Raw genomic sequence first — 15,991 nt, 5'->3', positions numbered from 1 at the left:
TAGCTGCTGAATACTACAGAGGAAATTATTTTCTTTTTGAAACACAGTGCTCTCTGCTGACATCACGAGCACAATGCTCTCTGCTGACATCTCTGTCCATTTTAGGAACTGTCCAGAGCAGCATGTTTGCTATGGGGATTTTCTCCTACTATGGATAGTTCTTAAAATGGACAGAGATGTCAGCAGAGAGCATTGTAGTCATGATGTCAGCAGAGAGCTCTGTGTTCCAAAAAAGAAAAGAATTTCCTCTGTAGTATTCAGCAGCTAATAAGTACTGGAGGTATTAAGATTTTTTTAATATAAGTAATTTACAAATCTGTTTAAATTTCTTGTACCAGTTGATAAAAAAAAAAAACATAATAATAATTATTCACGCCACGACCCCTCCATCCAGGTCTATGGGAGGGGGCGTGATGGCCATCACGCCCCCTCCCATAGACACGAATGGAGGGGGCGTGGCGTCACGTCCCCAGTCCCGGAGGTTTCCGAAAGTGGAGACACAGCTCCGCATAGAATGCGGGTGACGCAGGAAGATCGCGGGGGGTCCCAGTAGCAGGCCCCCTGCGATCAGACATCTTATCCCCTATCCTTTGCATAGGGAATAAGATGTTTTTTCATGGAATACCCCTTTAAGGTCAAAATGGACTTCATCCTTAAAGGAGTAGTCCAGTGGTGACCCAGTGGTGAACAACTTATCCCCTATCCTAAGGATAGGGGATAAGTTTGAGATCGTGGGGGGTCCGACCGCTGGGGTCCCCTGCGATCTCCTGTACGGAGCCCCGACAGCCCGCGGGAAGGGGGCGTGTCGACCGCCGCACGAAGCGGCGGCCGACACACCCCCTCAATACAACTCTATGGCAGAGCCGAAGCGCTGCCTTCGGCAATCTCCGGCTCTGCCATAGAGATGTATTGAGGGGGCGTGTCGGCCGCCGCTTCGTGCACTCCCTAAATCCCCATGTGATAGACGCAGTAGCCAGTCAGTGGGACTAATCGATAGCTAGTATAGTGCTGGGCATTTGCTGTCATTTTTACAGAAAATGGTGATGGTCACATATATGAACTACTACTCATCAATATACACCACGAACTACTTAGGAAACGGCTATTCTTCTGATCAGTCAGGATCCTGCTGGCGGTACCCCCTGTGATCATGTGCTCTGTGGAAAAGTGATAAATACTAATAGTGAGGGATGGCTGTTCCTAATCACAAGCGTTTTATCATGGCCAGCATCAAGTGTGTGTAAAGAAAAACTGCTTTTGCCCAATGAGTTTACATCCTCCATTTCCTGCAGACCTGCCGCCATAAGGCTCTTGTCACACATTATTATGGTGTCTGGCAAGGGTATATGTCAGGGGAGTCCCCGACCTATCCCTCCACTGTATACCTATAAAGTATGTGGCTACACATATCACAGAAAGAGGTCATAGCACTGATCAGTGTACGCAATCTACAGACTGCATGTAATAGTCGCCTTTTTCCCCCACTTAAAAAAAAATAAAAAATAAATCACATGACTTAAAAAATAAAAAGTATTGGTAACTGGTATCGGTACTCGTACTTGGTCTTAAAAAGATGGTTTTGGACATCCCTAGACATGGATGATTTAACCCACATGTCCCTATAGATCTATACTGTATATCAAGCGGTCACCGCTCAGCTTCCATTTTACCCAAACAATGTGAAAAACGAAAGCTGGGCTGTGATTGGTTGCTATAGGCAACGCAGAGATAAATCCCCCCCACATCAATGACAGAAATGCAAGGGGCGGGTGAATAGACATAGTAAGCTTGAGAAGACATGCTGGGAATTATGGTTCACCGCCAGCCCTAAAGACAAAGACTACCTCTCTTCAGATGTTCACCTCACAATGTAAATTAAAAACGAGTTATATGTGAACACTGTATGTACACATACCGCTCGCTACCCCGGCATAAAATAAGATGCAGGAGCTCTACGACATACAATATATATCAGACGTTCCCTTATTACCTGTCCCGATACATAATTACACCACTTTGAATATCGCGTCAACCATTGGTTTCCATTCCTGATTACGTCATCAGCTAAAGTATAGGCGCCAAAGAGAAAGAGAGGCTTGGAACGCAAACAGCGCTTATTTCCGCTATGAGGACGCTGGTCTGGTACTTCCGGTTCCATGGTTTCCACATAGATGTAGAAATTGTCTCTTTGTTTTCATGGCGGCTTGGTACAAGGACGTGCAGCGATTGTCACATTAACTTGATAACGTATGTGAGCTCAAAATTATCTATTGTGCATGTGTTATTCACTCTGACGCCAAGGTAAACATCGACATATGTCTACCATAGCACCTGGGGGGCCTGATAGAGGACCTGGGGCTGCCCAATAGAATGCCTGTATAACACAGACAAGGAATGCTGTGGCATATTAATTATTCCCATGGTAATGACACACTGTCCTATCATGGAAGGATTTCAGGGGCAGCCACAGCAAAAAAAAAAAAAAAACATGGCATACTATTTTGGAAACTACACCCCTCAAGGAATGTAACAAGGGGTACAGTGAGCCTTAAAGGGGTACTCCGGTGAAAACCTTTTTTCTTTTAAATCAACTGGTGGCAGAAAGTTAAACATATTTGTAAATTACTTCTATTAAAAAATCTTAATCCTTCCAGTACTTATTAGCTGCTGAATGCTACAGATGAAATTCCGTTATTTTTGAACCACTGATGACATCACGACCACAGTGCTCTCTGCTGACATCTCTGTCCATTTTAGCAACCGTGCATAGCAGATGTATGCTAAGGGCAGCATGGTGGCTTAGTGGTTAGCACTGCTGCCTTGCAGGTGTGTGCCTGACTCAGTATGTTCCAACCAGTGTGCCTCCAGCTGTTGCAAAACTACAACTCCCAGCATGTACTGATCGCCGAAGGGCACGTTGGGAGATGTAGTTATACAACAGCTGGAGGTCCGCAACTACAACTCCCAGCATGGTGAGACAGCCTTTTGCTGTTCGTGCATGCTGGGAGTTGTAGTTTTGCGAGATTAAGAGGAACACGGTTTAGAAACCACCGCACAGTGATCTCCAAACTGTGGCCCTCCAGATGTTGCAAAACTACAAATCCCAGCATGTCCAGACAGCAAACTGCTGTGTGGGATTGCTGGGAGTTGTAGTTTTGCAAGATCTAGAGGGCCATAGTTTAGAGACCACTGCACAGTGATCTCCAAACTGTACCCCTCTAAATCTTGCAAAACTACAAATCCCAGCATGCCCAAATGGCTGTCTGGGCATGCTGGGAGTTGTAGTATTGCAACATCTGGAGGGCTACAGTTTAGAGACCACTTTAGTGTCTGTACGAGGAGTCGCACGTCATCGCTGCCCGCCGCCACCAATTGCAGGTAAGGGACCTCCACCGCCGGTCACGCTACAGTTCCCCTGTTCTGCTCGGATTACGGTCTGTGGGCAGAACCAAACATTAACCCCTCCGCCCCCGATCTGCTTTTGTTTGGTCGCTTCTGACCGACCAATAGCAGGGATAGGAGGGGTGGTACCCCTGCCATCTGAATTGACCGGCAATTGCCAACATGGGGGATCTCAGGACCCCCCTCGGCGATGTGTCGGGACCGGTCCAGTCCCCGACCAGCTAGCGTCGTGGACCGGAATTCCCACGGGCGTATGGGTCCTTAAGAACTAAGGATGCAGGATGTATTGCATACACCCTGAGTCCTGAAGAGGAATGCATTGATCAGTGTTTTCTGCGCTTGATTGCTCAAACCTGGATTCCAGGCTTGGAGCAATCAAACGCTGATCTGACAGCCGGGAAGAAGGTAAGGCACCTCCCGCTGTCCTCACAGCTGTTTGGGGTGCCGCGATTTCACAGCAGCGGTCTTGAACAGCTCCGCTGAGCTAGCCGGTATGGATTTCTCCCGTTTTAGACAATGCAATCAACTTTGATCGCGGCATCTAAAGGGTTAATGCCGGACATCAGCCCGATCGGCGATGTCCGGTATTAGTCGCCGGTCCTGTTTGCTGATAGCAATCGGGACCCTGCAGATACGAAACGCGCTTCACAGATCGGGAGCCGGCCATGGACGTAAATATACGTCTGTGGTCATTAAGGGGTTAAAAACTGTCAGAAAAAAACCTGTGTGGAAATCGATCCTAGAAGACAAAACCATGTCCCATCACTGAAAATGTTTCATCCATTAGCATACAAAATTTTTACATAACTTGTGAATTTTGCATCCAGTATCACAGTAGTTTTGTTCCTTGTGGTTAAAGGGGTTTTCTAAGATAAGAATATTGCTAGCTTGTTCTCTTCACTGGCTATGGCACTTCTGAACATAGCATGGTTAAAAGGAGATCTGCATCCATAGACACTTTATCCCTTATTCGCAGGATAGGGGATAAGTGTCTGGTCGCGGGGGGTCCAAACGCTGGGACCCCCTGCGATCTCTTGTACGGTTCTCTGGCTCTGCCGTGGCTCTCCCGAGCAGGAGGCGTGCCGGCTGCAGCATGATGCCGAGGCAGACACGCCCCCTCCATGTATCTCTTTTGGAGAGGCATGCATCCCCGCCTCTCCCATAGAGCTGTATGGAGGGGGCGTGCCGTTGAAGTGAGGTCGAAGACATGCGCATTAGCCACGGCAATGCTGGGTCCCTCTACGGGAAATGGCGGGGGGTCCTGCGGATAGGGGATAAGTGTCTAAGACTGCAGTACTCCTTTAAACACTCAGTAATATTCAGAGGCCCTATAGAGAATAAATAAAGCCAAAGTTGAGCGCATACCCTGCCACTTCATTCACCTGAGGGATAATTGGCCTCTATACTTGTGATCAATTGAGGTCCCAGGAGTTGGATCAGCTAGTTCTCCTCTATATTGCAGGTAAGGGATAACCAATTTAATCTTTCGCAAACATAAAATATATATTTTTTTAAGTTTCTGTTCTTGTGTGTATGTACAATCAATCGTATAGCCAACACCGGTGGTCTCCTGATGTGTCTAGCTTGGTTCAGTGGGATAAACTGAGTAATTCATAATCCATTTGACAAGATTGTGTGTGTGGACTGCAAAAGTCTCTTAAGTTTGATAAAAACTGGGTCTTGTTGGATAAAGAACCTTGCCATCACACATTAATAAGGCTGTTTTATGAGGATTGGAAGCAGGCAAGATATGCCATGTGTTTAGTAGTAATCGTATGATCCCAATTTGTAAGTAAAACAAAGACAAAGTCTACTATTTTCCTGAAAAATTGGTTTTATCCATTCCTGTTTTTGAATGCTTTTCAATAATTATTGACCATAGAACAGTGGTTTATTCTGCTTACTGAAATGCAAGATGTCTGATCCCTCTTTTACACCTTCTATTGGGAAAGAGTGCTGAGGCCCCAAATACAGACAAAATCGTAGTTTGGACAATAAAAATCTTAAAAGGGGTGTTCTGTTTAGGAAAACTTCTTTCTATAATACTATGTTCATAAAATTAAGTCACTTTTCTCTGCTTCGTTCTGTTTTTTGCTGCAGCACAGATAATCACTGCCCGTAGTGATAACCCACCTCAACCAATGAAATGCTGAGCTGCACTGTGATGTATTGAGCCCCAGGACAGGTCTTCTAATATGTCACACTGCCGCTCAGCCAATCTTTCAGCAATTAGCTGAGCATCAGTCTGATGCATTGATCCTGGCACCAGTAAAAGGACCCTAAATTCCTGATGGAAGTCATAGTTGTATCTATATTTCATCAGCGATGAGAAAAGGAATGGACCAGTCATCAATATTCTTATGCTAAGAATGCACTACTAATGCCCCTGACACTTTGGGGGAGATTCATCAAAACCTGTCCAGAGGAAAAAAGTTGATGAGTTGCCCAGAGCATCCAGATTCTTTATTTTTGAAAAGGCCTCTGAAAAATGAAAGAAGCAATCAGATTGGTTGCTATGGGCAACTCAGCAACTTTTCCTCTGGTCAGGTTTTCATAAATCTCCCCCTTTGTGTGTATAGATGTGAGAGGACTCACATATCCAGTACACATGTGCTTCTCTATCCTGACACAACTATTGAGGTTCAAAACAGTCCTTTAAATTGACATAACCTGCAGAAAAAAATAAATAAATACAAAATTGATTAAGACAGGGCCAGTGCGAGGATTTTTGTCTTTACCAGCTAGGGTGAATTTTGGTGCTCACCACCCCAACACCTATTTCCAGGTAGATAGGTAGGGAAACCCTCTATCCTCTCTCTTCCCCCCCCCCCCCCAATTTGGTAGATACCACCAGATAGGTAGGAAATCCTCCCAGTAGGTAGGGAATTTCCAAGGTATATTGGTATGGAAATCCTCTTTCTACTCCCCCGGACCTGTGCAGAACCCGGTACTGAAGCCCGACCTGTGGAAGCCAAAGACCATCTACAAGCTCATCCGAGCTAACAGCCACGGCAGAGACTGTGTGGGCCAATGTGGCTTACCAATGGAAATAAGGACTTGTTGTGGATGGCCATTATGGGAAGATTGTCTTTTAGGTCGTTCATGCATGCCCGCGACCTGTGCAGAACCCGGTACTGCCCCATCGTGGAGGAAACACCTTTGCACGCGTTTTGGCATTGCCCCTTTGCGCAGGGTCTGTTGGATGCCCTGGAACATGAACTCAGAGACTCTGTACCCAGAAACTGCCTATCGTACCATTCGGTGCTTTACGGTCTGTTTCCTAGGACCCATGACATGGAGGCAATCCAGGAGGCCTGGTGCCTTATGAACTGTTTTAAGGATGCTGTGTGGCTTGCCAGGAACCTTGTGATCAACAGGGACAACATGTTCGTCCAGGACTGCTGCAGGTTCATCCAGAGCCTGCTCAGAGACTATTCCATCTTGGACAGCCGGCAGTCGATGAAGAAGAGGAGTGAAGACCCCTCTCCTTCCCCCATGTCCCCCTGAAGATGTCTCCCAGTAGTTTCAACCCTGTGATCTGACCCCTCCCCTACCCCACCCCACAGTCTCCCCCAGCCCCACCTCCAATCACAGATTGTATTGTTTGGTTTTCTCAATTTCTTGTGTTTTTCTCTTACAGGATTGAGTGGAGTGTTAGCGTAGCATGATGTGCGATGTATAGCTTAGGGAACTTTTGCTGTGTATTGTACTGTCATGCTTTGTGCGATTGTAATTTATTGTATGACTTGTAATGACTGAACGATCAATAAAGCTCTTTCAATAACTCCCTCCCTCCCCCCCACTCATGTGATCTATCATGTGATGGGGCCAGCTGAGGCAAGTCCCAGAAGTTGCGCAGCGTGCGCTGGCTTGTGCGCCGCAATGAAGACAGGCAATTTACATCAGCCATTCAGGTACACGATATCTTTTACAAAGTATGCAATCTGGTAACCCATTGGATAGTAGTATGCATAAATAGTCTCTGCACGGAGAGGACGCCACCCTCAGGACAAAGTATATCTCCGAAACGTACGTTGGGGTGGCGTCACTCCTGCTGCACTAGCCACTTTATTTTGTATTGAGGACAGTATTGTACATTGATTACATTTATATATTGAACTTGTATCCCTGCACTTATGTTAAGACGTCAGTCTTTTGTTACCAACCATGTACACTTACCTTGCAACTTATATGTTCATATGATTACAATTGTGGCAGCAGTGACGCCTCTTGTTGTCCTTGTTCCCCTGCTGTGTTTGTTTCCCCTCAGCATTTTTTAATTTTTATGTAATAAAAATTAGCATTTTAATAATCTTTACAAATGACTCCATTGTCTTCTTAGTGTACTCTCCCCCCCCCCCCCCACACTTAGTAGATGACCATTAGTTAAAGAGGCACTGCCATTATGAAACTTTTTATATTTTATAGTACTACTGATATATGGATATTGAAAAAAGTCATCTTATTTAAAAAAAGTTTTACTAAAATAAATGAAAATAGCCGGCACTAGAGGTCATCTGTCTTTATGCAGACAAGCTACTCTGTATTTTGCAGCATACTGAATACCGGCTGTTGCACCACTACAGCCTTCAGATGTTCCTAAACTACAGCTCCAACTCTTGCAAAACTACAACTCCCAGCATGCTTGAACAGCCAAAGCTATCTCTGACTCCTGAATTACTAAGAAGCTGATCAGGCATTGAGGAGTCTGTGAAAGCTGAATGACACACATAGTGAGAGCTATGTTGATTAGCATCCAGCTTTACAAGGAACAGATAGAAAATGTATGCAGAAAAACTACTGTGCAGTTATTTTCAGACTGCCAGGCTGCTCCCAGACTCATATCAGATGAGTCATCCACAGTGAGGGAGACAGATGGACAAGCCTCCTCCACAAGGCAAGAAGAAAAAGCAAGTGAGCAACATATAAATGCTATTTGTTAGGGATATATAGGTCCTAGACACAAAAATTATATGTACATGATCAGGATCAGGTGCTGAGTAACATTTTTTCTTTTGGCACTATGACAAGTACGCTTTAAGTAGCCAACCCCATTGCCCCCAAAAATAGGTCCCCCATAGAAAAAATTCTTACAAAATAGAGTTACCTTCTTTTTGCTTCTCTTCCAAGCTGAATGCAATGAGATGACCGTGTTGTGCTCAGCGTGAGCACTGTGCCGCTGTGTTAAAGTACAGGAAAAGTGATTTCTGTTCCTTTACAGTACTGAATGTGGCAATACATACACTGTAAGCATTGCCACTAATTTTACTGTCCTAGGGAGGAGTCTCTGCTCTGAATCCCCTGCCAGCAACTGGGGATTTGGGCTTGTGTTCTGTGCCCTAAGGCAGCTGCCCAAGCTGCCATATGGAAAGTACTGGCCCTGGGTACAGATATGCTGCTGAGAATTTACATGCTGAATTGCTGCAGATTTTCCATCATGTGTGTATGAACTCAAGAAGATCACATTTTTATGTTTCTGACTTCAAACGCTAAATGCCAGAGAAAAACAGCACCATGTCATCACAGCATATAGCCTCATGGATGTCTTCTAGAGAAAAGTAATTAAAGAGTATGAATAATCATTTATTTTGGTTTCCTTCATTTTTTGGAAGGGACTGAAAAGGGAACTGGGACAGAAACATTTTGGTTCTTACAAGATCAAAAACCGTTAAGCAAACATTTAAATTCCATTTTAACAAGTCACATATCATTTGGATAAAAATGTACTCTGTTTCATTAAGCAGCTATAAATGATCTCAACCTAGAATACATTGCATCATCATAAATCACAGGTCTTTACATAGTGCAAACCATTGTTGTGCTTGTTATATACAACTCCCTTGTGCCTTGCATTTCTAAAAAGGAAAACATATTATTGTACTAGGAAACCTAAAAAGGCTTAAAATGTGTGGTTCTGATATCTTATACCCTCCCTCCCAAAAAAGTAGACATTCCCTTAATGTAAAATTCACTCCCTTCCACAGATCTCTGCAATAATTGCACTTTAAATTTCCACAGGACTGGCAGCAAAGACAAACAGATGTATCCCAGGCCTCTAGCAGCTTTCTGACAGTGACAGATACTCCAGAATAAAGGAGCAATTCCTTTGAGATGTGTTTTTATACATAGTGCATTACCAAGTCTCATTTACATTTAGAAAAAACATGGTAAAATTGTACCATCACCACTTTAAAACACTTCTATCTGACTTGTATATATCCCCAAACAGGTTAGAACGATACATCTTTTGTGCGTTGTGTTTTAGATAAAGTTAGAAAAGTGATCTGGTTTGGCAAGCAAGAAGTTTTAGCTTTGGAGTTGAAGTGTAAAAAGTCTTTTGAACACAGGAAGAAAAATCCAATTGATTTCAGACAGGAGATACAGATGGTGACATTTGTAATAGGGACGTCCAAATTCTTCACAATTTTAAGGCTTAGTTTAGAGATTTTAGGTCACAGTACAAAGAACAACAATATAGGTGACCCATAAGGCATTGTAGAGAGGTCTTCATTGTTATTCCTATGACCAGTCATTGTCTTGTTGGTGGCAGAGTACAGTTGACTATGGAGGTGGACTTATACTTTGTTATTAGCATAAAGTTCTTCAATTTGGGCTTGGAAATATTTTCTCAGCTCAGGCCTCTTTGCTTTCAATGTAGGAGTCAGCAAGCCATTTTCAATAGAAAACATTACTGGGTGTAGAGCAATGTCTTTTACCTGCAAAAGAGTCCAAATACACAATGCGTGAGATACCCAAACAGAACTGCCCAAAGTGCAACAAACCAACATTTCTTAGGCTGCATTCACACCTCGTTTTTAAGTTACGGGTGTTGGATCCGGCTGGGGGAGGGGCAAACTGGGCTCTCCCATACCCCAGCCGGACCAGCGCTGAAATCCATTTACTTGGTCGTTTCAATTTTGACCTGTATGCGGTTTCCTGACCGGACCTAAAACTGTAGTATACTACAATTTTAGGTCCGGTCACAAAACCGGATACGGGTAAAAAAAAAAAATCAGCCGACCGGAGTCACCGTTTGACTCCAGTCAGCTCATTAAAGTAAATGGATTTCAGCGCTGGTCCGGCTGAGGTATGGGAGAGCTCGGTTTACCCCTCCCCCATCCGGCACCCATAACTTAAAAACGAGGTGTAAATGCAGCCTTACAAAAGAAAAAAAATATACAATTTCCAAACTTCCTTGTACAGGGAATCTGTTTTACACGCCACAACAATCAGAATACAAGCAGAGTTGAACTGAAGTTTGGAGGGCTGCAACCTGCTCAACCAGTCCTTTAAAAGAACACTTTACTTGCACTGACTAAGAAGAACAGCTGACAGACAATCATCCCATCTAGTAGTGCCCCTGACCTTTTCAGAGGACAAAGCGAGCAGCAATGTGAACAATGCTGGTATACACTTATCACTACAATTTATGACAGTTCTAGGATATTTCCATTCTATAGACTGACAACATTTTAGTAGCATTGGAATATAGGTAGCACATTTTAGTAGCATCGTACCACTATATGTTCGTGTGCACAGTATTTCCCAATTCTTCATCATTACACAGTGTCAGTGCAGCAACACAGAAAAATTGCAAAACACAATTTAAAGAGACAGGTGTTACACACTATTACAATGCATTTACTTCCCTAAACAGAAGCCATTCTAGGACAGGTACTAGACTTGCCTCTTTGGAAAACCTTGATTGATCCTTAATTTACATGAGGGGCCCTTTTTCCAGAGATAGAGGCAGGTCCCAGAGGTGGACTTGCATCTACAAGACATTTATGACATATCCTGTGGATATGCCATTAATGTTACTGATCGGAATACCCATTTAAACAGACAGTCATTTAACAAAAAAAAACTTTTGAAAAGTTTTGATCTGTCGGGGTCTGAGTGTTCAGACAGTGACAGAAAGCTAGAACTAGCTGGAAGAAGAGCACAGTAAGCGAGAAACATTACAATGTAAGGGGGATTGTCTCGGGGAGGGAGGAGGTGTGCTGCTGCAGCTCAGCACCACCAATATGACTTTTCAGCCAACAGAGGCGATTTACAAACCGCGATCAGCAAAGCTAAAAAGGTATGGTCAATTTTATCCCTCTAGCACCTGGAACCTGTGACACTTATGGAGGTGACAGATTCCCTTTAACCCGTTAAGGACACAGGGCATACAGTTACGCCCTGGTACTTAAGGACACAGGGCGTACCTGTAAGCCCGTGGGAATTCCGGTCCTCCTCTTGGGAAATCATTCAGCAGGCGCCCAGTGCAACCTCACCCCCCCCCCCCCCCCCATGTCGGCAATCACCGCAAATGGTCAATCAATTCAGATCGGCGATTTGCAGCGATACCTGGTCAATTGGGTCCCCGGTGACCCAGAAAAAATAAAATAGTGATCGGAGCCGTCCAAGACATCACCTATCACCCTTTAGCAGCAGGAGTGAGGTAGCACTGGTGCCACCTCACAATCGTCCTGATTTGTCGGCCAGAATCAGGACTCCTGCTGTGGGGGGGTGCCTAACAGCACCCGCTCCGCCCCTATTCCGTAGGGCGAGAGCGGGTGCCATGGAGTCCATGCCTGAGTGGGGGCCCCCTCCATCGGTGGCGGGATCGGGGCCCCAGGAGCAAAGTCTTTGGCGGCTGCTGCAGGCACTAAAGGGCATGCTGGGAGTTGTTGTTATGCAACAGCAGAAGGCACAATTATAACTCCCAGCATGCCCTTTGGTAGTTTGTGCATGCTGGGGGTTCAAGTTATGCAACAGCTGGAGGCACATTTTTTCTATGAAAGCATGCACAAATTACCAAAGGGCATGCTGGGAGTTGCAGTAGTGTGCCTCCAGCTGTTGCATAGCTACAAGTCCCAGCATGCTGTGAGTTGTAGTTTTGCAGTTTGTAACCTAACTCAGTGTTTCGCAACCAGTGTGCCTCCAGCTGTTGCAAACTACAACTCCCAGCATGCACTGACAGACAGTACATGCTGGGAGTTGTAGTTTAGCAACAGCTGAAGGCACACTGGTTGCGAAACACAGTTAACCTGTGTTTTGCAACCAGCTGTTGCATAACTACAACCCCCAGCATGAACGGACAGCCAAAAGGGCATGCTGGTAGTTGTAGGTGTCTAACAGATTTGTTTGAATGGTGATCCATGAAAAATTTTAGTTTTTCATTTGCACAGCCCACTGTTCCAAAGATCTGTCAAATGCCAGTGGGGTGTGAATGCTCACTGCACCCCTTATTACATTCTGTGAGGGTTGCAGTTTCCAAAATAGGGTCACATGTGGGGGGGGGGGTCCAATGTTCTGGCACCACCAGGGCTTTGTAAATGCACATGGCCCCGATTTCCATTCCAAACAAATTATCTCTCCAAAAGCCCTGTAGTTGGCCTGCAGAGCACTTTACATCCACACATGGGATATTTCCATACTCAAACTGTGTTACAAATTTTGGGGAGCATTTTCTTCTATAACCTCTTGTAAAAATGGCAAATTTGGGGGGAAAAAAACAGCATTTTTGTGAAAAAAAAATTTACACATCTGACTTTAACGAAAAGTCTTAACACCTGTGGGGTGTTAAGGCTCACTGTACACCCCGTGCTACGTGCCTTAAGGGGTGTAGTTTCCAAAATAGTATGCCATGTGTTTTTTTTTTGTTTTTTTTGCCGTTATGGCACCACAGGGGCTTCCTAAATGCGACATGCCCCCCAATTTCCCCCCAACCTTTTGGCTAAGATCAAGTGTAGTATCTGTTCTTATCAGTTTCAAGTTTGTGTGGAGCTGGTGGGGGTCAGGTGTAACAGGGCGTTTCAGGGCTGGTTCTGAGGAATCAGCTCGACGGCTGCCCCAATGCGACCTGTTTCCTCTGGGTCTCGCCATGAGGCTGAGAGGGTCTAGAGCCAAGGTACTTTTTTGTCCCCGAGTCACTTTTTATGTGTTGTGTTCAAAGGATTGCTAGGATGCGGTAGCCCTTCTGGGTGTCCCTCCTAGCAGTCTAGGGGAGGTGTGTGTGGCCATCATCAGGTTCCTCACCTCCCTGCAAAAACCCCAGGTACTCCTGCATGGGCAGGGTACCAACCGTTTATGGCTCTGCAGGCAGATACCTTGGCTAACGCCAAGGGGGAGGTCGGGAGCATTTTTGGTCCCTTAGTAGCTTCGGTGAAAAGGGACATCGAACCTGGAGCCTTGCAGGTACCTTTTGGTCTGGAGGCAAAGGGTAAGGTCTGTTGGGGGGGGGGGGGCTCTCTCCTGTCAGAGAAGGGCTTGCGATAGACCGCATCCTTTGTACACTTTTTCTTGCACTTGTTCCTTAGTTAAAAAATTCCCCAGGAAATGATGCAAGTATCAACGAAAATTTACCACTATGTCAAAGTAGAATGTGTCACGAAAAAAAAAAAAAAAATATCGGAATCAAATTCTTAAGTAAACGCATCCCAGAGTTATTAATGCTTAAAGTGACAGGGGTCAGATGTACAAAACATGCACTGGTCCTAAAGATTATAATGGGCTTGGTCCTTAAGGGGTTAAGCGTGAAGGTTTATGGGGGAAATCAGAACATAGCAGTTGACAGCCAATATCTACCTTATAGCTTAAGGGTAGGGTCACACGTAACGGAGCCGCAGCGTATTTTATGCTACGAATCCGCCCATGACCGGCCCTAGAGTGTGCTTCTTGCTATGTCTGCTCGTACCAGCAATCCGCCGCTATGAGCAGACACACAGGGACCTGCGAGTTGTTGCACACATGCACAGTGTACTCAGACATCGTGGCTGCTCTTGGCCTAGGGGAGCAACCTTGTTGTCTGAGTACACTGCGCATGCATGCGGCAACTAGTGTGTCTACTCGTAGTGGACACAATCTTCAGTGTGTGAATATACCCTGGTGTCCCTTTGAGAAAGGTAGATCTACTAGGGAAACATTAGGGCAGGTGTAGGATTCTAGCCAGACTGTGCAGAGGGAGAGAGAGGATTTACTCTTGAAGTTTTCCATAGAGACTAAGAGAACAATCAGTGAACAGTAAGATAAGCAATCCACTGAGACTTGTACAAGAGCACCATCTAGTGGGCAAAACAGTACTCAACCCTCTACACAGTCTGATAATTTTAATCTATCTTGTGTGTCATTTCAAAATAAAGGTTTTAAGTGTAATGAAATAAAAATTATGTTTCTTGGTCGGTCTTCATTGGGGGTCACCTACACTGATGGGTATATGCTCTTGCCACTAGGAAAAAAAAAGTCAGCTCCTCCCTGGCAGGATATACCCACCCACTGGAAGTGAGGTAATCAGTATTAGCTAGTGTCAGTAGGAGGGAAGACACAGACCTGGTCTTTATTTTATTTTTTTCTAGTAAAGGCTGTTTCGTTCGGTTTTTTTATCTCCCTTTTATTTCCCTTTTTCAGGTGGGGGTTCAGGAGCATGGCGCTACCTGTTCCCACATATGCGACAAAGGGGCACAGACAGAGTATATACTATTAACCCCTCCTCGCCAATGGAAAGCACCTGGAGGTTGTACCCTGGGTCTGGATCCCCCACTGCCCCTGCTCGCCCTGCAATCTTAGCCTGGTATGATGCAGCGTGGCCATAAGCTGGCTGAAGCAGTCAAGGGGTGAATATGTGGCAACTGAGGAGAGTATGCCCCCCATTAAACACCCTCCCTTCCCCTCTGACAAATGAGCATTAGTAGCCCAGCTTCTGGGGCTGTTCATGGCAATTAGGGTGGGAGTCCAGGCAATGGGGGGTTAACACTGGCTCTCGGCAAGTTTCTATTCTGGCGGTCCCTCTTTTTTTGCCGGGAGCCACCAGCACTTCTCTTACTGCGGCTCCGCGCTCAGCACCAGAGCCACCTGCATGCAAACTGGTCTGCTACAGACCAGCCGGCTCTCCCTAGCTCCTAACATGAGCCGGGAGCCGCCACCCGCCTCACCTCTCGCCTGGGTCTTCACTCCTGGGGTTGTTCAGCCGGCGGGAGTCCTGAACCAGCAAGTGATCCGGGAGCTCAGGTTTTAGGGGTTATGGTGGGACATGGCTCTGCCCTTCTTCCCCCTCCTGTAACCAGTGCATGAACGGGTGTGGGGGGGACGGGGGGGGGGGGGGTGCTAAGGCCTGGCAGGAGCTCTTCCTATCCGGCCCGCTCTAGTCCCTGGCCTTAGACCTGCCCAGCGGCTTAGCAGGTGCTTCTCAGCGCACTGCTCCGAGCCATCACCACTCCTGGGGCATGTTTCCTGCCCCACATACTTTCTTCATCTCTTGTGTCTGCAACAGCAGTCCTGGAGTGCAGCACCCTTAGGATATGGGGCGTGGGCTTTTCCTGCAAGTTCCATGGACTTTCACACCTACAGCAGTATCACTCTCTGTTCCCCCTTCTAAGAGTTCCACGTTGGTCTACTAGGGGCATGGCTGTGATACACCATTGGGTGCTGAGCCTGTCTTCCATACTGCCGGACTTTTGGATGTCTGGTTTCTTTCGGATCTGCTGTCTTGGTACCCAACTACTATTGTGAGGAATACATGTCTGTGTCCTTATGTATACTTCAGTCCCTCTGCACCTTCAGTTCTGTCGGTGGGGTGTGTCTCTGGCCTTCCTGTAGTCTTGTT

The 15,991-nt window shown here is 45.8% G+C and overlaps 2 protein-coding genes across 7 annotated transcripts in view; both read right to left on the bottom strand.

Moving 5' to 3' along the window:
- The window catches only part of CENPU (centromere protein U), a 71,765-nt gene extending 69,518 nt beyond the window's left edge, over positions 1 to 2,247 (bottom strand). The window contains exon 1 of the mRNA XM_056560099.1: positions 1,991 to 2,247. Within this exon, the coding sequence (XP_056416074.1) occupies positions 1,991 to 2,004 (14 nt within the window). The 5' untranslated portion in view covers positions 2,005 to 2,247. The remainder of the gene's footprint in view (positions 1 to 1,990) is intronic.
- A 6,717-nt stretch (positions 2,248 to 8,964) lies between these two features.
- ACSL1 (acyl-CoA synthetase long chain family member 1) overlaps positions 8,965 to 15,991 on the bottom strand; it is a 130,927-nt gene continuing 123,900 nt past the window's right edge. For all 6 annotated transcript variants that reach the window (XM_056560065.1, XM_056560068.1, XM_056560056.1 and 3 more), the window contains one exon: positions 8,965 to 10,118. In XM_056560065.1, coding sequence (XP_056416040.1) covers positions 9,978 to 10,118 — 141 coding nt within the window. In that variant the 3' untranslated portion in view covers positions 8,965 to 9,977. The remainder of the gene's footprint in view (positions 10,119 to 15,991) is intronic.

This window comes from Hyla sarda, chromosome 1 (genome assembly GCF_029499605.1).
Source record: "Hyla sarda isolate aHylSar1 chromosome 1, aHylSar1.hap1, whole genome shotgun sequence".
NCBI classification, from domain to species: domain Eukaryota; kingdom Metazoa; phylum Chordata; class Amphibia; order Anura; family Hylidae; genus Hyla; species Hyla sarda.
This window is presented reverse-complemented; position numbering and strand designations above follow the sequence as displayed.